The following is a 23216-nucleotide window of genomic DNA, read 5'->3' as shown; positions in this document are numbered from 1 at the left end:
GCGCAGGTTAAAACACAGCAGCGCACAAACGAAACATTAGTCAGTCGAGCTAAGAAAACTGAAAACATTTAATTGAACTCAAACATCATAAAAAAGTACCTTGTGTTTTTCATCTCAAATCCATTATAAAGCAGTGGATTAACGAGCTTACGAATGTGCTGACAAAATCTCTACCAGAAGCGGGTAATCGGCTCATGTCTATAAAATTTCAAGTGGCCTGTTTCTCGAAAGTCCTGGTAACTTTTCGGGCCCGTTAAGCTTTGCATTGAAGATGAAAGTTTCAGTAATTTTGAAAATGATACAATGAAACTATCAGTTAACAAAGCAAAACAGACTGGTTTGTGAGCGAGGAGCTGTGCTACTGTTCAACAGGTTTTGATTTTAAAACTAGTTGCCTTCGGGTCCGATAAGTTACCGGGCCTTTCGAGAAACAGGCCCCTGACCACTAACTACTGATGCAACTTAAAGATTGCCAGAGAGAGTAGCCTTTCAAATAAAGCTTTGCTTTAGAAGAAGAGTGATTGTCTTTGTCTTTTTTATTTAATTTACTAAGAGGCGAGAGGATATCTTCTTCTTGGATGTTTGCAAGGCATTTTTTCCCCGCAAAGAACTCGGGCTGAGCGTCTGATGCGCCAAAAAATTGCGCGAAAAATTTACTCGCAGAGAGACTGGGGCGAGGTAATGAAATAGGACATCAAAGATGGCGGACGTTGCAGATCCGAAGGAGCAAAGAGTTTTGCGGGTTAACCAGGTACGTTTATTAGTCATTTATTTTTATCTATAGTCTTTCAGCCACTCATTGTTATATGAGAGAGTAATTGAGTAAACTGAACGCTATTTGTAGTTGGATGCAGCTCAACTAGATGAAGAAATTATCCACCTTTTGCGGACTCAACTGAACAGAGCATTCCAATATTTTGAGGTATTGTTTTTTTAAGGACAGTATACAATTTACTATCATTTAACGTAATTCTTAAGTGGGGTTTTGACATTTTTCCGAAAATTTTCCGTCAAATTCCCTGCGCGCGGGCAAATCATTCCAGTCAGATGCACAGAAATTTCCATACCCCGGGCTGCACATGGTTGCCTTTGAGTTAAGTTTTACCTGTTCTGGTTTCTAGTAAAAACAATAACTGACATCTTCTATTGAAGTTTAACAACTGTATCAAAATACTTTAGTCCTGCACAGCATTGTAAAACATTTCCAAACTTAAGTATTAACCTTATACTGAGTTCAATCTAAATTATAGAATATCCACTAATGGCCCTGTGCCATTGTCAATTAGTACACGTCTGGGGAAGAAAGAGTCAAATATCCCCTCCCCTGGGAAAAAGTCCCAACCCAGGGCCAACATTGACAATGAAATCCTCACCCTAGCCCTGCCTCCCCCCTTTTTGGTCTGTGATAGGTCAGGATTTGGAGAACCTGAGAGCACACCCCCACCAGGAAAGCCCCCCTTCCCCCCAGGTCATCACCCTGTAGATTAGCTTCCTCTTGCACTCTGTATGTTAGCGCTCTGCAATCTATAATTATTTCTTTATTTCTATAATTATTTCTTTATTAACCACTGCTTTTGTAAGAGGGTGTAAGTTATTCTGCAATGGAGTGTAATGCACAATGCAGCAATGCAGCATGGTGGCTGGATTGTCAATTTTGGTGGTAAAAAAAATGAGAATAAGAGAATGCCTTTTTGCACTAGGCTGGCGTGTTAACGAAATATGAAGCTGAACTGAATGCTGTTCTACGATTTCTTGTGTGGAGGGTGAGTATACTGAACCCTTTACCTGCCAAGATCTGATAAGAGATTCTCCTTTTTGGCTGATATAGATTTTATTGTGCATTAGCTTAGAGAATTTGGGTTTAAATCAAAGCACATCCTCTGGCTGCTACATTTGCTTTTTTCTTATCACCTTCCTGCCATAGAATGTCTTGGATACATGTATTATACTGGAGAAATTAGATGGCAATCAATCTGGAGGTTAAAGGTCTTAGCTCAAAAACTACATACATACATGTAGATGTTCAGGTCCAAGTTTTGGTTTGAATTTGTTTCTGTTGCTTCAAAGTTATTATCATTATATTGTCTTATGTCAAAACAAAAGAAATAAATAGACGAGCCACAATTAAAATTTAGTCACATCATAGATTTTATGACTCTGTAGTATGCTTGAATAACCTCTCGGATCAGATGTGGTTGTATGCAAGTTGATAAAAAAACCATGGTTATTGAAGCAGAAAGCTTAGGTCTGATAGCTGATCATCCTAATAAGTTGCATGGACTAAGAGTGCAAGGCATCAGTTTGCCATGATATCTCCTTAGTTGCCAGCCATTTTTGTCCTTGTCAATGTCAGGACTGTGCTCTAGCAGAGCCAGGAGATTGCTTACTGTTTGTCTTGGGTGAATAGAAAATCTCAGTGTTTTGCATAGAAATGGGCACCCTTTATTTCATAGGTTCTGAGTATTTCTAGGGCTCCCCACAGGTTTTCTTAGAACACAGCCCTGAAGATGCTTTCTGCCTGCCTTTGCTAGAAACTTATGCCCCCTCATGTTCCTTGCATTCTGCGACATCCCCAAATCCTTCACTTCCACCTATGGGGTCCGAGCTTATCATTTGCTGCCCCCAAACTTTGTAACAACCTGCCAGTAAATATTTAGAACAACGAGTTCCTTAGATTCTTTTAAAAGGAAGCTTAAGACCCATCCCTTTCAGGATGCATTCTTATAGCATTTCTTAGAATTTTTATGGCAGTTTTAGCATTGTAGATTTCCAATTTTTTAATATGTCAATTGATTGTAATTGAAGGCCATGATAGATTTTTATTTCTGTAAACACATTGAGGCAATGCATAAGGGCCGAATCGCACTAGAGCCAGACAAATCAAAAATTGTTTATTTTATGTCAAAAATCTGTCAACGCTTGACTTGTCCTAATGCGATCGCGTATTTTCGAGTTAGCCAAATATTCCGAAGGACAGCCAAACTTCAAAGGCTGCGATGTCCTGCTCCGAGGCAGGACAAATGGATCAAACAACCGAGAATACAATAGCTGGTGTTTGTTTTTTAATTAAGACGTCAAAAATGATGAGTACAACGTGATCTTTGGTTTTCGCGCGTTCTTCACTTTGCAAGATGTCGGACCAAAACAGCCCGCCAAACAGCTTTCCATTTTGCTATCCTCCGGGTTATTTCTTCCAAAACTTTTATGATTCGTATCCATATCGGAATTCCACGACCTCGATGCCCCATGCTACTACCAGTAGTTCTCCGCCAGGACAGAGGAGTAGCAGTCCTCAGTCGGGAAGTAGTGCTAGTGGAACTAGCACTCCGACATGCGAGATTGCCAGCACTTCCACTGAAGGAAACACGAAGCAGGACAAGAGACAGGGCAAGACAACGCAAGACCGATGGACAGAGAACCAGGTGAAATACCTTGTGGATCTGTGGGAGGCGAATATATCAAGGTTGGAGAGCCAACAGTCGAGGAAAGTGTGGGGTGAAATCGCCACTAAAATAAACGAGCAATTCGACCTAGCGCGCCTTCCAAGTCAGTGCGAGAGAAAAATTAAGCACTTAAAAAAGAAGTACAAAGAGGCCAAGGACTGGAATCGATCGCAGACGGGAGGAAATAATGAAACCTGCGAACATTTTGATGTCTTTGACCGCGTGCTCGGAGGCAGGGATGTTGTTACTCTGAAGCACGTGCGGGAAACTGCAAATGCAGCAGCGAAAAATAAGGAGAAATTGCCTGACTCGCCTGCTGGTGACGAGGAGGAGGGATATACCTCGGATCAGGCAGAGGAAGCCCTTCAAGCAATGGGAATCAAAGTCAAAAGCAGGAGCGAGAGGAAGAAGGGAAAAGGAAAGGGAAAAGGGCGCAAGAGAAGCCTGGAGAACGACGATTCTGAGGATTTTGCTAGATTTACCGAGAGAGTGGAGCGCCAGGGTGATAGATTGGCAAATGCTGTAGAGCAAATGCAAGAAATGCAACGAGAGCAAACTCAGGCCATGACTGGTTTCCTCGCTGCTCTGACCAAGGCTATAGAAAAAACTTAAAGGCAACAGTTTTCGTTTATCCTTATTCACTTATCCTGCTTTGTAAACAATTACTCTGAAACTGCAAAGAGACAGTAGTTCAAAGCAATGCTATATTCTAGCGTTTATAAGTTTTCGTTCCAGTTTTTTTACAAAGTCTATATGATCAAGAAAACACGAACAGAACGAAAATAGCTCAAAACAATATGTTATTGTTAAGAGATCAATGATAAATAAAATCACATGGCAATGTACTCTTTTAGTAGTTCTCTGATATCGTCGCCATCCCTCAAAACATTTACATCATTATCATTTCCTCCGTCGTCGTCGCCATCATCCCATTCCCATTCATCGCCGGCATTAATGCAGAAATTGTGTAAAACAGCACATGCTACAACTGTATCACTCACAGAACTAACCCCGCTTTCGATTTGCTTTGTCAAAATACGCCAACGACTTTTCAGAATTCCAAAGGCGCACTCCACGGAAACTCTGGCCGAGGAAAGTTCCTCATTAAATGCAATTTCGTCGGGATCTTGCGTTCCTTCAGGGTAAACTTTTTGTAACCAGGGAGCCAAAAAATAAGCGCTATCGGCCACCAAATATGGACCAATCTCTCGGCCGAGAACATTCATAGTAGGACCAGTCAATAATTCTTGGTTCTCGCATCGTCTGTAAAGGCGACTGTTCCGTAACACGCGTGCATCGTGCAGGGATCCTGGAAAGCCAGCTGCTACATCTAGGAATCTTTTCTTGCCATCAGCCACGGCTTGGACGATTATATCGTAGCGCTGGAATCGACTGAAGTAGTCGACTCTGCTGTCAGTAGGGGCTTTGATCGTGACATGTGTGCAATCAATTGCACCAGCCACATTTGGAAGATCAGAAAGCTCTTCGAAAGTTTCCCTCGTTTCAACAACTTGAGCTTCAGTTTCAGGGAATTTGATATAATCATGTTTTATAGAAACCAGTCCTGTAACGACGTCTTCGACGGCCTCGATTACTGTCGTTGTCCCAACGTTAAAACCAGGCCCAATCGAAACGTATGTTCCTCCATGAGCTAAGCGCGTGAGCCCAATTGCCAATACCTTTTCTGGCTCAATACACCTTCTAAAACGAGTGTTTTGTCTTGTGATGTATGGGCGAAGGACATCCAAAAGCAAACGAAAAGTAGCTCTTCTCATTCGAAGCTGTTTCCTGAAATATTCGTCTGGGATTCTTGGGTCATTATAATGAATATCAAACCATGAATCGGCGGGTCGAGGGAGAACCCAAAAGTACGGATGTCCACGCCGATTTCGTCTTCGCCTTCGAATCTCGAACAATCTCAGAAAAGCTCTCCCCTCTAGTTGAAATTGAGCAAGAGACAAAATTATCAGCATCATCCTCAGCTGAGCGTACATCTGAAATTGTAGGACAAATGCTGCAGCTACAAAAAGCAGAAAACGTCTTGGGATCATGTTGTTATGAAATATGATTTCCCGCCAAGTATTGGATAATGGAAAGGTCACAAGTGTGACGAAATGTAAACATTTCGGATTTGTCCAACGTAAACAAAACGTTAGTGCGATGGAGCGTGGACAACAGACAAATTGTCAGCGGACAAACTTAAAGCCAAATCCTGTGGAGTTTGCCCCGGGACATTCGAAATGTCTGGCTCTAGTGCGATTCGGCCCTAATGCATTCCAAAAACTGTAATGATAATATTATTTATTTTTGTTATTATTATTAAAAGGAGGTTTTCTATCCTGCAATGATGTTGCCAAGGGTCTAGGGTCTACTAAAAGCTGATGCTAAAAAGCAACAAACAATAATCTCTTTTTACATTCATCAGTTTTCAAGGTTGGGTGAGTGTGTACCTAGCTGTGGTCTAAAAAAAACCCTTTGATTCAGTTTTCAGTTTACAACTGTGAAGCCACTGTCGGCCAGATAATGCTTAATATGAAGTATAGCTCAACAGGTAAGAGATAAGAATTGTTACATTTATGAAACTCAAGATAGAATGTTGGAACCTTTATTTAAGTGTCAAAGTATTTATATAAATTATTGGGGACTTTAAGAAAGCTATACTATTAAAATGCTTTTAAAAACAAAGTGAATATTTACAAAGGTAGAATACTTAGTTTGATTTTACTTAACCCTTGAATAAGGTAGCAGACTACTACGCAGTTGTTATGCACTAATTCCATTGTCTATCACTCATTTTTGTTTACTTGTAGCAATTTGGCATTGGTTGTTAGTATCTGTTTCATTGGTTAAGGAAAATCACTCTAAGAAAACCTACACTACTTGTTAAGCTTCAAAAGTGAATATTTACAATACTAAGATTTTTAATAAAAATGTCTTTAAATGAAGAATGATTGTTGCAGTTGTGAATGCAATTGCGTAAGAAGCCTGAAGAAAATTCAGGACTTCAATGGGATTTGAACCCATGACCTCATGATACAATTGTGATGCTCATTCTTCATTTGATTTAATTTGCGCAGTTCTTATATATAACTTATTTCATATACATTTGTCAGAAATATGTCTTTGTTAGCTGTGTCTCTAGAGGGCACAGCTTTTGCTTTTAAGAGGCACGAACATGAACTCTATTAAATGCTCAGCAAAAGAAGAAAATGGGAGAGGAAAAGTGAAAGGAGTGAAGTGGGAGAATGCAAGGGGAAAAGAGTGCTCCCTGCACTTAGAAAGCAGACAATAAAAAACAAAAGCCATCATAGATCTCAACTTGTATATTAGGTTTTGGGTAGTTTTGCTTCTCTCTGGCAAGATAGTGGACAGAAAATAGGGTGTTTTGGCAAAATCTCTTTTATCTATAGTAGCAGATGAGTTCAGGCATACAAATGGCATTGTGAAAAGTACTTATGGGTTTGGTGCCTGAATATTTTTCAATGTCTTTAACCTGTTGCATTAATTTTATTTACTTCATTTGGTGATTACACCTTCTACAATCCTTAGAAGCTAAGGTTATGTGAGTAATGTTAGGTCATTGTCATAAGTCCCGATTGTACTTAACCAAAGAAATTAACCTTCTATCCACAGGACACAGTTTATCTTTGTTACAGAAACTGTTCGTTGGTTTCTGTGTTGTGGGAGTACCTTACATCAGAGAGAGGAGTACTGAGATCAGAAGAATCACTGACAAAGTATCTGACTTCAATTTTGTGAGTGAATAACGTCATAAATAGTTGACATAGTTGAGATAACTATGTAGCTTTGAAAGTCTAGGAAAGTCAAATGGGGAGCTACATTAAACGTATTTGAAATTTCCCTGTGCAAAATCTTTAGACTTCATTTACTTATTAAAGCCCAAAAAAGGGACCAATTTAATTCATAGAGATGCTTGAAACTTTCTGCTTTTTTCCTATTCAATTTGGCAGTTGTGCGACAAAGAAACACTTGTGCACGCAATGAAAATGCTTGCATAATCTTCATCTCTTTTATGAAAATATGAATGTGACCAGTTGAAAACCCAGTGAGATTGGCAAGTCATAAGAGCATGAAGGAATTTGACAAACAGTAATTGCTTTTTATTGAAAACTATTAGAAGTTATTAGAAGAGCATAATCTCTTTGGCTATAATTGTAAAATGTGGTTGATTGAACAATTGTTTGCTTATAGTATAAATTATTGTCAAAAAGACAACTGCAAGGACTGATCAAACAACGTGAATAGACTGTAGTTACGATATTTCGAGTGGCCAATACCAATCTTCATCAGGTTTATTGGGAAGATCACGAAATTACAGAAATATTTTTGCAGTGCTACAATGGGCGGAAGTGACGTGGTTGTTTTTCTACTTGAAAAATATAAGATAACAGAGAAAGAGAAACAAATTAAGATATGTTATATACTAAATATAGAGGCGAATTATAAATCATCATTATTAATTTAGACTGATCGTGTTCTGTGAGCAAGATTGATCGTACACGGTTTTTTGCAGTGGCTTTGTACCTTTAATTTTCATTCTAGTCTATCTATAGTTCACAAAACCTAATTTTGGTTACCATGAATCCCCTATTTAGCCCCCGTCGGGGGGCTTGTTTATTTTAAACACATTTGGCTTAATAGAGACGGGGGGCTTATTTAAGAGGGGGGTGGGAGCGGGTATTTAATTTAGACGATGGTATTAGTTCTCCGTAGAAATCCAAAATGCAAGGTGGAAGAGCTCAAGTACAGGATCAGTCCACACGAAGTTTTACAGTCAAGATTGATTAATACAGTCTTTTATAATAAGGGGGGAGGGGGGCTTAAAAGAAAGGGGGGGCTTATCAACTTTCTTCCCTTGAAATAGGGTGGGGGGGGCTTATTAGAGAGAGGAGGCTTATTTGAGGGGGGCGGGGGGGGGGGTTAATAGAGGATTTACAGTATGTTTGTTGTTCGTTCTTGCCCTTGCTTATTCCAGGCACTCTCCGCAAAATACAGCGTCTTAGTTTTTTAATTCAATTTCAAATTTAAAAAGATTAGATAAAAAAAAAACTATTTTATGTTTTCCTAAATCGTTGTTATGGGGTTCCAAGGTATACTCTAATTGATATATTGATATTAAAAGCTATTTCCTTTTGACATTATACTATTTAACTTACTGTAGTTCTACGTGCTTTAACTGTGGTTGTAATATACAGTCATGATTATCTTTCTGCTCTTTACTTTTGTTATAGATCTGGACATGCATTTATGCTGGAGAAAAGCTGCTTCATGTTTTGTCTGTCCTAAACTTTCTTGTATTTCTTCAAAGGGGAAAGTATCCTTTTCCTGATTATTTTAATTACACAATTGCCTTTAGTTTTTCATTTACTTTTAGTGAGAAGATTTGCTCAGTAGCTCTCAATTCTCACCTCAGGATTTCATAAACAGACTGAGAGGTTAGATTCACCTCATATGGCATAATTATTGGGAATTGGTTCGTGTTTAGCGTTCATATATCGAGTTTTGGATTCACGAGGGAAACGGATTGGAAAGCACGAAAGAAGCGAAACAGTTCCCGGCTATGCCTCGAGCAATTCTTATTAGGGAACTTAAGCAACTACGACGGCAAGCCGAGGGCAGCGAAAGCGTCACTTAGAACTAGAATTCGCGCTGTTTCAAACTTCATCGCTACAGTTCTACTTCGTTCAAGTTGTTAAATATGGGCGAATTTTTCCGAAGTTAATCCTAAATGACTTTATCCAAGGTCAGAAACAGGAAAAAGGAAATCGTTGTCTTGTGTTCACGTCCACCATAACACGTGAATTTAAGAAGTTTCACGTCGTAGTCGTGCGAGGAGGGCAAAGAAATGTACAAAAAAGCGTGATGCACGTGCAAAGTTGTTTTTTTGCTTGAATCTTAACCTACTGCTTTTTTGCCGTTCTCGTTGCCGTCGCCGTCGCTGTCGTGGTTACTTAAAGCTCCCCATTGACCCAGCAAGACGGTCTCAATTGAAAGTAAAGTCCCCCCCGGATATTTTTTTAAACGGAGATTTTTTTTCTCCGTTCTAGCCTTCCGTTCTCGCGTAAACGGTGTTTTGGAGCACCTAAAACGCATTTAAAATGGTCCCCAGAGTGGTGATTTTTAAAAATGCCTGTTTCTCATTTATACGTGTGAACGGACGATAACGGAGAACAGCATGATGTCATACATCATATACCACTAGCATTACGCATGCTCTGTAAGGGATGCTATCGTATTTCCTTCACCGGCGAAAATTGTCTGATTGGTCGACGCGCGACCACGTGACATTGCCAGATTCAAAATGGCGGCAATACATCCATCGTTTGTTTATTCCGGTGGAAAGAAGTGAAATTGCGGCTTAATATGAGTTGCAAATGCATATACGGATATTTTTAGAATAGCCTAGACTTTTTATTATCCTTTTTCACCTATTCCTATGGGATTCGTTCCCTGCGATGCTCGTGTTTTGGCAGGTTTACCGGATTCAACTTTGCACTCTTCACGATCACGAAGGACAACAATATTTTTGATGAAAGCCGGGTCACTAGAAAGAACGGCCTTTGTTCACAGCTCTATGCAGCAGAGAAATAAGACACTATGGGTCCTTTGAAATTGCTTAGATACCTGGAAGTTATTTTATTACTTTTTTTACCGAAAAGATAAAGCAAAATTATGTCTTCTCCAGCAAGCTAGACTTTCTAATTTATAAAAAAAGCTTGAACATGAGCTAAATGAACTGTAGTGTCTGCATTCATGTTCTTTTCATCGATATTTTAATATCAAAACTTTAAAGCCGTCTATGACCGAGCAGGTTTTTTTTTTCTTTTTTTCTTTTCAATGGTTACTGTGCTTGATCTGAATAAGATAATGAAATTTTTAAAATTAGGGCAATACTATATATAAAAGAAGAGAACTTTGATTGCAAATATGTTAGTTGGAAAAAATACTGATTATACTACACGATCTTTTTACTATATAGGTTAGAAAAGTGATGAGTAGTCAAAAGTGCTACAAAGGAGTAAAAACCCAGATCTTTCCATTAATAAATTTTATTGACACTGTCAGGGACATATACTTTGCTTGAATACACATTTGTTCTTCAAAAATCTTGTTTGTGAAGCTGTACTTTGTTTGATTCAGGATCAATCAATCTTTTCTGAAGAGAAATGAACAATAAAGTATGTTAGCATGTCACTACTTCAACACTGCCTTAGCCAACAACTAAGAAGAAACTCAACTTCATATAAAAAAAACAAAGTGAAAAATACTTCACTGTAACATTAAATTCATGCAAAATGTAGACCTGATGAGAAGTTTATAGGAAAAGAAACAAATGATTATTACAATGAAACTATAATGTTTGAATGAGATCTGTATTTGAGAGTTCTCTCATAATTCTGACAGAAGATCATAACAGGAAACTGCATATCCTACACAACTGCATTCATCAACATGATCCAACTAAAATTTCATGAAGATTAAAAGTTTACTCCAAACTTTAAACTCCTGTAAGGTTTTTCCCAGGTTTGAATCACATTGAATGCATATTTAAACAGTAATTAGATCTGTGAAACATTAGAACGGTGCAATGTCATGGAAGGTCTGGGACATTACTGAGACTCTAACAAAATCCTTTGGTGCAAGTTCCAAAGCCGCCTACTATTATTTTATTATGAGCCTGCTACTTAAAAACTTTTTGACAGCCCTGATATTGCACAGTAAATAAACACTGTTGGATATACACATGCAAGCGGTCCATGACCATCATGCTACCTATCCCTTAATCAAAAAACCTACAAATCGCCTTTTGCTGACTTTTTCACCTGATTTTGCATTAAATAGCCAGATTTGGTTGTTTTATGCTGAAAAGTGGATTTTTCTCAAAAAGCTTGGTACTTTGCTTACAGCTACAGTGTACATTGTAGAGCAGTCCCCTTTTGCTACGGCCCAAAGACTGGACACAGTGAACTCAAATGCTGTATTAGCCAATGGAATAATTCTAAGATGCATTTATGCTGTAGTAGCTAATAACATAAGATGTAAGAACCTGTGTTCCTGTTTCTTTATGATTCGTTTTACAAGGGATTTGAATCAGAGATCATTAACATTGCCAGTGTCAAATGCTTGCTTGTCAGGCGAGTCGGATGCAACAGTTACACCTCAAGATAACTATCTTATAAGCTAATACAGTGTTACTACATGTACATCTAAATTATTATTTCTTAGCTAATACACTGTTTGGGTTCTCTGTGGACAAAGAAAACTGTCTGTAATAATGAGCTGTCCATAAAGTGGTGCTTATAATTTCATTTACCAGCAGTTCTTTTTATCTTAATATTCCAGATGGTATAAAAATTTAATTACAAACAACTTACTATTTGAAACTGGCTACAGTGTTGATGGGATGCTACAGTGTACAATAATACTTTGAAGGGTCTGACTGCACTCTTATCGATCATAGTCATTGCCTCCTGTGAGCCAATTCATGGATGAATTTGATACATGTACAAAAGAAAATCCAACACTCAACAATCAGAAAGATGTAATACTATGTGACCTCATGATGGAACTTAAAGAAAGGAAATGTATATTATTTTTAAGTTACATGTATTTTCTTACCCTTTTTTTAAGTTATGTAAATTGGTCTTTTGTTGAAGAAAATGAAACATTGTCAAAAATTAATGTTTTGCTGTGCATGTATCAATCATGCAACCATGAATTTGACAAAGGTTTGGAATTGAAAACTGGACAAGTTTGTACTTGATGTACCAAATTTCTCACCGGCTGAAATCAACAAGCATGATGTGCCAATTTTTGGCTCTAGATGACATCGTAAATAAGAAAACCCATATTTTGGAAAGCATTTTTTGGCAAAACAAGAACTGATTATGCGTATACATATTATAAAACTTAAAAGTACTCAATCACAATTAATAAATACACAGTACAGGTAAACCCCCAAAGCTAGCAATCTTCTGTGACCCAAAGAGGGCAAGTATGCTGGTGTAAAAAAAAATTAATAACTCCAAGGATTGCTCTACAGAGATATAACCATCCCTTTTCAGGGCTGTCATTACGTTTTGAAACAGCCATAGCAAATGAAGATTCACCCAATACAGGTCCCAAAAATTTAAATTACTACCTTCAGCTTTCCACTTTGATCACCTGTAACATCAAGTGAGCTCAGCTGTAACAGGTGTTATGGGTTATGGCCCCTAATGACAGCTCTACCTTTTTATTTTAGACAATTCTCAGTTTATGAAAAGCCAAAACATTTTTATTCAATCATTACATGTAGATCTCATTACACTTTTATCCCTCTTTGGAACATTACCTGCTATTTTTCAAGATTATTTCACAAAAAAAGACTTTACATAATTATCACAAATATACCTGATCAGCATCTAATATAAAATTTTATTCTAATATTGTAGTCAATTTTTATTGCAGTTAATTTATAATTTTCTGTTCTTTTTGTGTATGGCAATGTATGCTAAAAATAAAAGAAAAAATAATATTTATGCTGAGATACAAAATTAACTGTGCACAACATACACGAATACATAGATTAACATCCAAAGAATTCTCAGTGAAATACAGAGGGGCAAATTATTATGGAACAATCCACCTGAAAACATTAATGCCATGGCTGATTAAAAAAGATGTCTAAGTACAAGTACAGAATAACTTCCAGCAAACGTTCAGGAAATAGTTTAAATTGTAATATAAGGTGCCAAACATGATAGGGCCATTTTTGTTCTCACTTAAAAAAACAACTTTGTACACGCATAATGCATGTACGGTCTCTAGGGAAAATACTATTTTTTTCACTTTCGATCGATCAAAATCGTGTCCCATTTGACACACATTCTAAAGAGAAAACGCGCTGATTTAGATTTAGCGGTCTTCCTATTTATAATTATAATGATTATTATTCTGTTGCTCAAACGGCCCTCCACCAGCTGTACCTTTCAATTTTCTCTTGTGTTGGACTGTGAGGCGAGAAACTTTAACCCGAGCATAAAATGCCAGCGAAGCTTAATAAATAAAAATTCGAATGTTTGAGGATACACTGAACTAGACCTCCAGAGGGTCCCTGAACTTCAAAGATGCAAGTCGATATTTGGTACGAAAACGGTCCACGCGTTTAACACAACTGCCGCTTCCGTGCACAGCGGTACAAGCTAATTTATATACATAACAAAGCCCAATAATTTTTCTTTCACTTCTTTACAATTTCCTGTTGTACCGATGTGCACGAAACTAACAGTAAGCATAGAAAGTCAAAATTACCCACCTTTTTGGCATGCCTTTCGCACCCATGCCGGCGATTGCAAAGCCAATATCTCCGACAAATACCCACCACTGGGTTTGTCCGCCGTTTCCAAGGCGCTACATTTTCTAGAGAAAACATTCCACTCAAAACTTTCACCAAAATGTTTTTTGATCTCTTACTATGGCAAGAAAACCACAACGCTATCACTGTCAAAAAAACAGCCATTATTTTTTTCACCTCAGTAGGCATTTTTGCCTCAGAGCCAATGACATTGCGCGAAATAGATCACGTGTCATTTTTAGTAGAGCATGCGCAGACATTTTTCGCCGGTGAATCGTATTTCCATCGTTTTAGCGTTCTTACGCGAACGGGCGAAAACGATTCAAATACGCTACGTGTGGACGCCCCCTTTTTTTGAACGAAGAAAAAAATCGCCGTTTTCAAAAATATCCGGATACGTGTTCACGGGGCCTAACTCTTCAATAACTTTCGGTATTGTCGTGTACGCTTTTACGCCGTTATACAATGAACGGCCTTTCTCGAATTGATCAGTAGTATGTATATTGAAGGCCACTAAAAAGGTCGTTCTAAATCAAATCACTCAGAAGTTTGATTCTTAATAACTGTTTGAGATATCCGTCAATACTTGAGCGTATTCTTGGCATTCATCCGGTGTTTGCCCAGCGGCAGTCTGTTAGACAAGTCAGTTTTGAATTTATGACGAGAGAGTTGCTATGGCATGGATTTGCGGTAAGTGTATTTTTACTGTTTATTTAAAGATGGTACCTTCAGCCCTTTTGATAGAAAAGGAGGTGGGTTAGGGTTGGGGTGGGGGTATTAACTAGTGTTTTGAGGAGGCCGTAGGCAGCTTGGCCGAGTAGCTAGCCTGAAGGACTGGTAATTCGGAGGCCCCCAATGTCAAGTCCCGCCCTGACCGCGAGCTGGATTTGTTCTCTGTAGTCCCGGGTTCAGGTCCTCGGAAACACTTGAAAAATAGCCTACTGGTTCTCCTCCTACCGGTTGGAATTCTTAACCCTATTATGTTCCATTTGATCATCATCCCTGAAAAGCCGCATAAGAGAAAAGGATTCTCGTTTTTATCTTTTCATCTTTTCTAGTAAAATCCGTTACCATTTTTATTTATTTACCTTTGAGCTGTACGTTCGCCTTTGCAACACGTATTCAATTGAAAAAATGACCCAGTGCTTCTTTCTTTGCCAGGAATTTGTGTTCTTTCTTCTTCCGCTTATCAACGTTCCAAAACTCAAGAACATGATAGTAAGGCAGTTCTCACGCCCTGTCTCTCTTGATAAGCAGCCGTCAATCAAAGTCGCCTGCCACGAGTGTGCAATCTGCAATGAGCCACCCACTTCACCGCACCAGGGTCAGTGCGGGCATGTTTTCTGCTACTACTGCATAAAGGTAAAGTACAATCTCCTTGTTCTTTGTTGTTTTGCTGTTGTTTCGCCGCCCCCCCCCCCTCCCCGTGGGAGTACTCCCTTATATAAGCCATAGAGGTCTGTGCCGCCCCCAAGGGTAGTGGTCTTGCGGCGCTTTGGTCTGAAAACGGGTATAGACTTTTCCTATTTTGGTCTGAAATCGGGTATGGTTTTCGAGGGAACTACGGCAAGTATATGAACGTATTTACCATTTCAGTTCCAAATGACTAAGAAAGAAAGAAAAATATGCAAATTCGAAATGGATTTTAAGAAATCTTTTTTGTTACTGTTTTATTCTAAGTAATGGTGACAATATTTCTTAGAGGCCAGGTCTGAACATGGGTGTGAATGAGGACATTTTTTGGGTCTGGAATAGGGTCAGAAATTGGACAACGGGGCAGCACACCCCAACCAAAAATTCCCAGGAGTACCCCTCCGGTTTCGCAGTATATAAGGATATCCAATACAGTCTTGGATTCTGGATTCCACCGCGCGTGGGTTCCGGAAGTCAGGTACTGGATTCTGGATTCTTTCTCTGTGGAATTTGGATTCCTGGTATTCCGGATACCACAAGCAAAACTTTCTTGGATTCCGGAATCCGGATTACCTTAGATGGGGCGATTTCTTGCTTTCTCACCCAATCCTCATAACTGTTCCGAGAGCTTTCTTGCGGCCCGAAACTCTGCCAGTTTATGAAGAAAAAACCCCTAGGCCATGGTACGAGGAGGGTATATACCGTCTGAATTAACTCCTCGAGAGGCACCTCCTGGGAATTAGAAGAAAACGTTGTTTATGGGGTAGCATGCAAACAATCTCTTCGCGGGCGTGAAATAATTGTGCGGCTGGCGCCGGTCAAGTTCTCTGGTCCAACTCGTTTTTGGCCGCACAAATAGGTGGTTTTCATGCAATCTCGGGAGACACAAATAACAATGGTGAAATGAACAAAGCAACCCTCTCACAACGCGCGCCACTCCCTCTCGCCCCTCCGCGTGTGATGTAGATATTGATGTAGATGTAAGTATATTTAGTAACCTCTTATTGTACATGAGCATTGTCTAAAATCAGAGAAGGTGATTTAAAATTTCATTTAGAAGCCTAAACTACTGGACAAAGTATCCAGTCAACAAGGCTATGACAAGACAAAGCCTACTTTTGAAAGAACAATGTCCGTTGACCGGCTGTTATTTCAAGCCCTGCTTCCATGGTAGATAAGTGCGCGCGCAAGGGAATGTTGCATTATCATTGCCTAGTCCCATTCTCCTCCGCGGAGGTTCCCGCTGGGTTTGCCGATGAAAATAGCAGAGGCCTCTGAGCTGCGGAGCAAAAAAGCCTAGTCCATGTCCTTGTACTGTGTCTTCTCAGGCCTTCATGGCCAATGCATTTTCGGTGACGTATCTGGAGCTCGGACCACATGACCCGAAACGCATTGGCCACGCGCAATAATGAGGTGTAGGGACCACATTAGACAAGTATTATCACAGAAGTTAAAACACTGTGTGCGCTTACTGATCACGGGGGTGGGGGTGGGGGAAGTGCTGAGGACAAAGGCATCGCGTTGCCTCACAACGTTTAAGTGGAAAAATGCTTGAGGTAAAATCCCCTTTTGTTCTAAAAATGATAAAAACAAGTCGCAACATCCTCTAATACCAGAGAGGTTTCCACATTTTTTTTGTTAATTAAACCACATTATTTCAGGCCAACAGTTTAGCGGACTCCTCCTTCCCCTGTCCGTTATGCGGAGTTGCGGTTGGTGACGATATCACCCCTGTTGAATGCACAGTCGCTTTGGAAGTCACGTGAACATTTCCGCAACAATCAGACCGATACGAAGATTAGTATCGATTCGATACCGACAACACGATTCGATACTTGGTATACAGTGTGTATCGTCTCCCGCCTTGGTACAGGCGAGCTGATAGCTGGAATAATCCAGGAGAAATTACGCGAAAGGGACGTGAACAGCGAGCCACGCACGCCGCTATTGTCTTAACTCGCCGCATGTGTCAACAAGGGCAAAAAGAAGGAGCTAGCACCGTCGCTTCTAGAATCAGATACTGGATCAATGAAAAAACCGACCTCTAAAGAACAGTATAGGGAAGGCACTTCTTTGGCTTCCCAGCTGCCTTCCTCGACGTCAGTATGAATTTGCATGTCACGAATAACCGTATTGTTAATGTTTCCCAAGGAAAGACGGGCATGAGTAGTTGTTTTAAGGAAATTAAATCAAAGAGAACATCAAATTTGCCTTCAACCACGTTTGAATGGGTGCCCGCAATGCACGGAGCGGAGCATTTGCCCTTTAAGTTATTGAAACATCGTCCGTGAGGGGAATGGGGTATTTAGAGAAAAGAGACCGACAGAATTTGCCTCAGAACTCCAATGCCGTAGGCAGCGGGGCATTTGCCCTTGCCGTTATTGAAACATCGACCATGAGGGGAACAGGGTACTTACAGAAAAGAGACCGATAGATACTTTATCAAAGAGAAAAATCGATCACTTGGCCTTGGGAAAATTTTGGCTTATTTGCATTTAACTACGTTTGTTTGAATTTGCCCCAGTGCTCAATGCTGCTTTCGGCGGAACATTCATTCCCCCACCTTTACCCGCAATGGGGTAGGAGGCACTTGCAGCAAATGCAGATTAATTCAAAAAGTGGTGAGTTTTGATGCGGGGTCTGGAAACGAAAATGAGTTGCTTTAAACACAACGCTTTGATTATTTTATTTAAATCTTCAACCAAACACTTTACAACTTTAGCAAATGTAGACGATCTATGATTAACCTCTCAATAAAACTAATTCAAACAATATTTAACTATAAAAATGTCATCAAATTGTATAATATCTTCTTATATTGGTATGTATATATTTTTCCTCAATAATTTAACTGTTCCTTTAAATTTCTTCGATTTAATGTATCTTGTATGAACTGTACAGATAAGCGCTCTTAAGTCTTCATAACAGTCGAAGGAAATTCTTTTAATTTGAACCACGTATACGTGTTAGTCCAGTGTGATCATCAATAGGAAATTTAGGAGAGCACTGGCGTTGCTTGGAAACAAAAACATGACGTGATATAACAAGTGACTGCTCAAGAGTAGCTGAATATGCTTTTAGCTTCGGAGGTTATCGTCTGTGGGAAACGAACCAAATCATAACCAAACGCAGAACGACGCCAGACATACTTGAATTTTTCCCAAGACGCATCTTAAACAATTTTTAAAAGTCAAGCAATTTGTTCTTGTCTCGTTTCCGTCTCTGAGAGCGACTTTGAAGAGTAGGCAAGGTTTGCCTCTCCCAGCTGGTTTCGTAAGTCGATAGGCCCCACCAAAGTCCACTCCTGGTTCAGCGCAATCCATCTCGCAAAGTAGCGTACAGTCTTTTTTAGCCAGCGATAGAAAAATGCTAGCCCCAGCAGCGCACCCGCTGACCCAAGCACGTAGAATATGATGCAGGGGTCTGATACGCATCGCTGGCTCCCGTCTTTGGTTAACGAAGCTATGTTCACTGTCATCGCAACAACGTAAGTTAAAAGCCATACAATAGGAATAGGTTTGTCCTCTGGGAGACGCCACTGAAAAAGAAACAAAAGCGAAAGACGGTTACAGAACGCGTAGACTTGCTCAAAATCCGTTTTGGTTGGGTTTATCACGATGTCGTCGCCCCCCGCACCCCCCCCCCCCCTCACCTAAAAGGTGACGTGTGGATAAGTCTATACCAGAGGCCCAAATAAACACTTAACTAAAACAAAGAATGATTCACTCCGAAACGTGCATTGCAAAGTCAGTGCTACGGAGGTTGAAACTCCATGCGTGCAGGCCTCTTTATGGTGAGCTGTTCCCATGCCTGAAGCTTCATACATTTCCTCAAGGGACCTAAATCACGGACAGTTTGTTCTCTCTTTGGTGTCCACACAGTGGGAATTGGAGTATGCTTAATGGTTAATTGATAATTATCAAGGGTTTAGGACTAACATCGCCTGCTCAACTGCTTTTAAGACACTAACTGATTTTAAGACATTCACTACATGACTACCAGAAAAATTTTTCCTGTCTTGGATAAACGTATTTGATATAGCCCGGCGAAACTGCCACTTCGTTCCCAAAGATAGTATTACTGCATGATTTGAGAGAATTACATAAGCTGTAATGTATTCTCGTGGGAGCAAAAAAAGCGGCTTTTGCTGAAAGTAAAACACGAAAAACCCACAAAAACGTGTACTTGAGAACCAGAGGTTAATCGGTTAGTCACGCATAATGCGGTTACCGTTCAGAAAATCCGACATAATGAAGGCCCTTCAAAGGCTTGAAAGAAGGAACTAGCGGCACCCTTTGAGTAACCTCCAGCGCCTTTTCTGAAGTGAACATTTCGCTGAAAATTGGAAAATATGAGCTTTTTCCTTGTCGACTTCATTTCCGTCTTTAAAGTACGAAGACCTCATGGCGCAATTCTGCCTAATATTAGTGCCTGAAGGTCTGTGCAAATTATTTTAGCAAAATAGTTAAGTGAACGCTCTTTGATAGTCAAGCTGCTCATAAGAAGTCAGCTCAGCTTAAATCAATTTACGTAATAAACAACCTGACACCAACTTAATGCAAAATCCTAAACTTTCCACAGCTCTTTTCTTCCAGTAGACTTTAAACAAAACATAAAATTTATTATGACCTTAAACAAAAGCACACCTGTTGCGTTGAGCCTTTGTTTACCATGTTTAAAAACTTGCCTAATGTTGGTGTTAGCTCCGAAGACAATTTTTTTCAAAACAAAAATTAATCCTTTAGAGGGGGCTCAACTAACAAATTTAAGTACAAAGTACACGCCCAGTTCTCCCAGATCGTCATCTTAATCCACTTCATGAAAAATCCCGAGTAGATTAGGGTTTATTAGCTGGGAACACATTGGGATTTAGAGTTAATCCGCTGTTTATTAGGCTACAATTGCAGATCTCAAGCGCTCTAAAATTACAGTTTAAAATAAATAGTTCTTCACTTCCACGTGGTTCTTTTTCGCGAGAAAAAACTCTCAAGTTTAGGAAAGAAAAAGCACAAGAAAAATACCAATAAATAAATAAATAAAATAACGAAAAAAGATAATAATACCCGAACACCTATTTCTTATGCTTTTAAGCTATCAATTTAGTGAACTTCATCTCTACGTTGCCTGAAGTTAACCTGCGGGTAATACGTTACGTCGCTCGCATCACAGAAAGAGTGAGGTCCAATATTTTACAGCACACGTGAAGTACTTACCTTCGATAAAGGCTTCCTCCTTCGTTTCACCGCTAAGGGATAAAGACAAAGTTCACATTTGCTCATCACAGCTCTCTGCAGCCAGCTCATAAGGCAGGTATGATGAACAAACTTCACAGAGCCCGTGCACAAGCAAGGACTTATTAAACTCTCTACCTCGTCGCCACTATGACATATGCGGCACACATCGGTTTCTAAGTCTGAATTATCACCTTCTGAAACGTATATAATTGTCGTTCGGGTTGATATTGTGTCAGAGTTTTTGCTTATATCATCATTGTCTTCTGTAATATCCTCCACCTCTATGAAAACGCTCTCGGGTGTTTCGTTTGCCTTGTTTACAAGAGTGTCAGTGGTCGCTGTGAGGTCTTCGAGGTCTACTGACCCACAAAGCGTATCTGCACTTTCCTGTACAACACTTTCTCCATTTTCTACCCTCGACTGAATTTCCACCGCGCATTCGTCGCCAACGGGTCGCTCGTGGTTACCAGCCACTGCATCATTTGTGTTTAACGCTTCTCGATCTAACGAAGTGCCTTCATCGGCCTCCGCCTCCCCATCGTCAATAACAGCACAGTCTGCAACCGCTATGACAAGCTCTCCAGTTTTACAACTTTCCTGTATTGTTTTTGTTTGTTCTGCACCGTTATTATCACCATCTCTAACGACAGCATTTTCACGCGGTAAATCTGAGTTACCGACATCGACGTCCGCCTCCATAACTGTTACTTCGCCCATTTTGTTACACTGAGAGCGCGCTTCCTCGCACATTTGTCTCTTTTCTCCCGGGAAAGGTTTATGTCCTGTAGGAAACGAACAAAACGAGAAAATTCTTAATACAGAAAAACGTTCATTTGTTAGGAACAAAATTCTTACCGAACTAAGACGAGCACGGACCGAAATGCTTCTGCAACGAGGACTGGTAGCGGGGTGAAATTGAAACAAAATTACTTACAAAGTACCAATCTTCAATAAAATCTGCCTGCTGACACATATAAGCAAGTTAAAACATGAACTAACAGGGCATATTTTCTGCTCTGTCATTAAAACGACACAATTATCATAATTTATAGCTTAACAGTTACAAATGACGATTGGTTGCCAGCCTCCCCAACATGTTCGCTCAAAGTAGTATATTGGAAACATAAAAAGTGTGTAATATTATACGCAGAAGATCAATACTTATGATATTCATTTGAAAAACAGGAACTTCTAGGTGATTGCATACATTCAAATGTACAACCAACGATCCAAAACAAAGCGAGTTTATCAGAAAATTTAGACACGACAAAAATATCTTTTCCACTCTACTTCCGTTGCATAACATTCATGAAAACAAAACTTAAAACATACCTCTCTTTTTTGGTCTAAGGTTAAGACCAAGAAAAATTGTCTACAGTATCACACGATAATAAAAACAAATGAACCAGCCAATGTCAAATTTGCTGATGTAAGTAACTGTCAAAATTGTTTCGCGCGTGTTATAAAAATGGCAGTTTCTCTGCCACGATCGATCATTGTGGAATAACAAGGATTGGTTCTTGGTACAGTATTAGATGGTGTGAATTACCAGAGCTCGTTAAAGACCATTAAAAGCGGAAAAATGTTTCGTCGTCATATAGAGCGGTCGCTCGCGAGAAAGAACATTCGGTCAAGGTTGACTGGCCTCAACTGGCCGAGTTGACGTCAACTGAGGTGACGCTCCGAAATCATTTGAAATTCCAAGTTTGCCGGTGAGCACCCGTATAGCACAGACTGTTTTGTTTTACATTAGGCAACGAATCACTAGGTCAAATAAATACGCCTGCTGTGGGAAAATAGTAGTCAGAGTTATTACTTCGATAGGAAATGTCTTCTTGAATTTTATTTCTTTACTTGATCAGTATTTTACGTTGCGTCAACGAAATGTTAATCAGTGATTGAATTTTTTAAAATAGTTGGTTACAACGGGAAGAGACCACGACTTCGCAATAGCTTTCGCTTTCTAGGGTTATGCTATTCCGTCAAAAAATAATAATGATAAAATAAACCTATAAATGAAAAACCAAATTATAAAAGAAAAAAAAAATTGAAAATAGTAATAGATTAAAAAAGATAAGAAAAAAGCAACAACGAACTTTTGAAAAGTTTTTAACATTCGTAGTTTTCGACACATCATTGAGTTACCATACGTGGTTAAGAACAGAGTTTATAATTAGCTCCGCTCCGTGAGAAATTATATAAATGTCTTTCACTTTTCAAAACCTAGATATCAATAAAATAATATCCGTCATATAGATAGCCCCCTCTGTAAATTTTTTCGTCATACTTACGATTTCACCCTCCAGCCTTCGTTTCGAAACTGGTAACTTAACAAGTTTAACAACGGCGAAATTCCACTGATGTCTTAAAGAATGCCCACGAAAAAAAAGTACATAATGCGCGACGATTTTTGTTCAGAAACGGAGTTAAGTGGTGAATATAGCTCAACATGCGTGCGCAAAGGCTATTATCATAACACCCGTTTGAGTTGTTTTATAACAGGCGTGATACAATTTGGCCACCAGCTTGTCTGTCTATTACAGTTAGATGGCGGGAAAATTCCCGCTTAACCGTTGGCACGATTTACAATCAGAAAGCTTACGATCGAAAGTAAGGGCAAACAATGTGTATAAGTAACACTTGACTTTTGAAGATATGGATGTTATTAAGATTTAAAGCTTTGCTTGCTAACTGCTACTAATACTACGAAATATAGAAGGCTTAGAGACAACAAAAGTGCAAATTTAATATTCAATTCTCAGAATTGCC

The 23216-nt window shown here is 39.4% G+C and overlaps 3 protein-coding genes across 8 annotated transcripts in view; 1 reads left to right on the top strand and 2 right to left on the bottom strand.

The window, feature by feature from the left end:
* The first annotated feature begins 700 nt into the window (after positions 1 to 700).
* On the top strand, positions 701 to 17987 carry LOC140941672 (peroxisome biogenesis factor 2-like). The gene is made up of 9 exons (XM_073390721.1): positions 701 to 751; positions 845 to 922; positions 1701 to 1763; positions 5928 to 5994; positions 7077 to 7198; positions 8696 to 8778; positions 14373 to 14490; positions 14962 to 15162; positions 16875 to 17987. Exons 1-9 carry the CDS (start codon positions 701 to 703, stop codon positions 16977 to 16979), a joined length of 888 nt encoding a protein of 295 aa, XP_073246822.1. The 3' UTR covers positions 16980 to 17987.
* Positions 4067 to 5698, bottom strand: LOC140944209 (uncharacterized). The gene has a single exon (XM_073393341.1). It carries the CDS (start codon positions 5492 to 5494, stop codon positions 4274 to 4276), a length of 1221 nt encoding a protein of 406 aa, XP_073249442.1. The 5' UTR covers positions 5495 to 5698; the 3' UTR covers positions 4067 to 4273.
* LOC140944220 (uncharacterized) overlaps positions 17875 to 23216 on the bottom strand; it is a 24526-nt gene continuing 19184 nt past the window's right edge. For all 6 annotated transcript variants that reach the window (XM_073393383.1, XM_073393348.1, XM_073393364.1 and 3 more), the window contains exons 3-4: positions 20427 to 21229; positions 17875 to 18751 (exon numbers count right to left, since the gene is read on the bottom strand). In XM_073393383.1, the coding sequence (XP_073249484.1) occupies positions 18404 to 18751; positions 20427 to 21197 (1119 nt within the window). In that variant the 5' untranslated portion in view covers positions 21198 to 21229 and the 3' untranslated portion in view covers positions 17875 to 18403. The remainder of the gene's footprint in view (positions 18752 to 20426; positions 21230 to 23216) is intronic.

This window comes from Porites lutea, chromosome 1 (genome assembly GCF_958299795.1).
Source record: "Porites lutea chromosome 1, jaPorLute2.1, whole genome shotgun sequence".
In the NCBI taxonomy this organism is placed as follows: domain Eukaryota; kingdom Metazoa; phylum Cnidaria; class Anthozoa; order Scleractinia; family Poritidae; genus Porites; species Porites lutea.
This window is presented reverse-complemented; position numbering and strand designations above follow the sequence as displayed.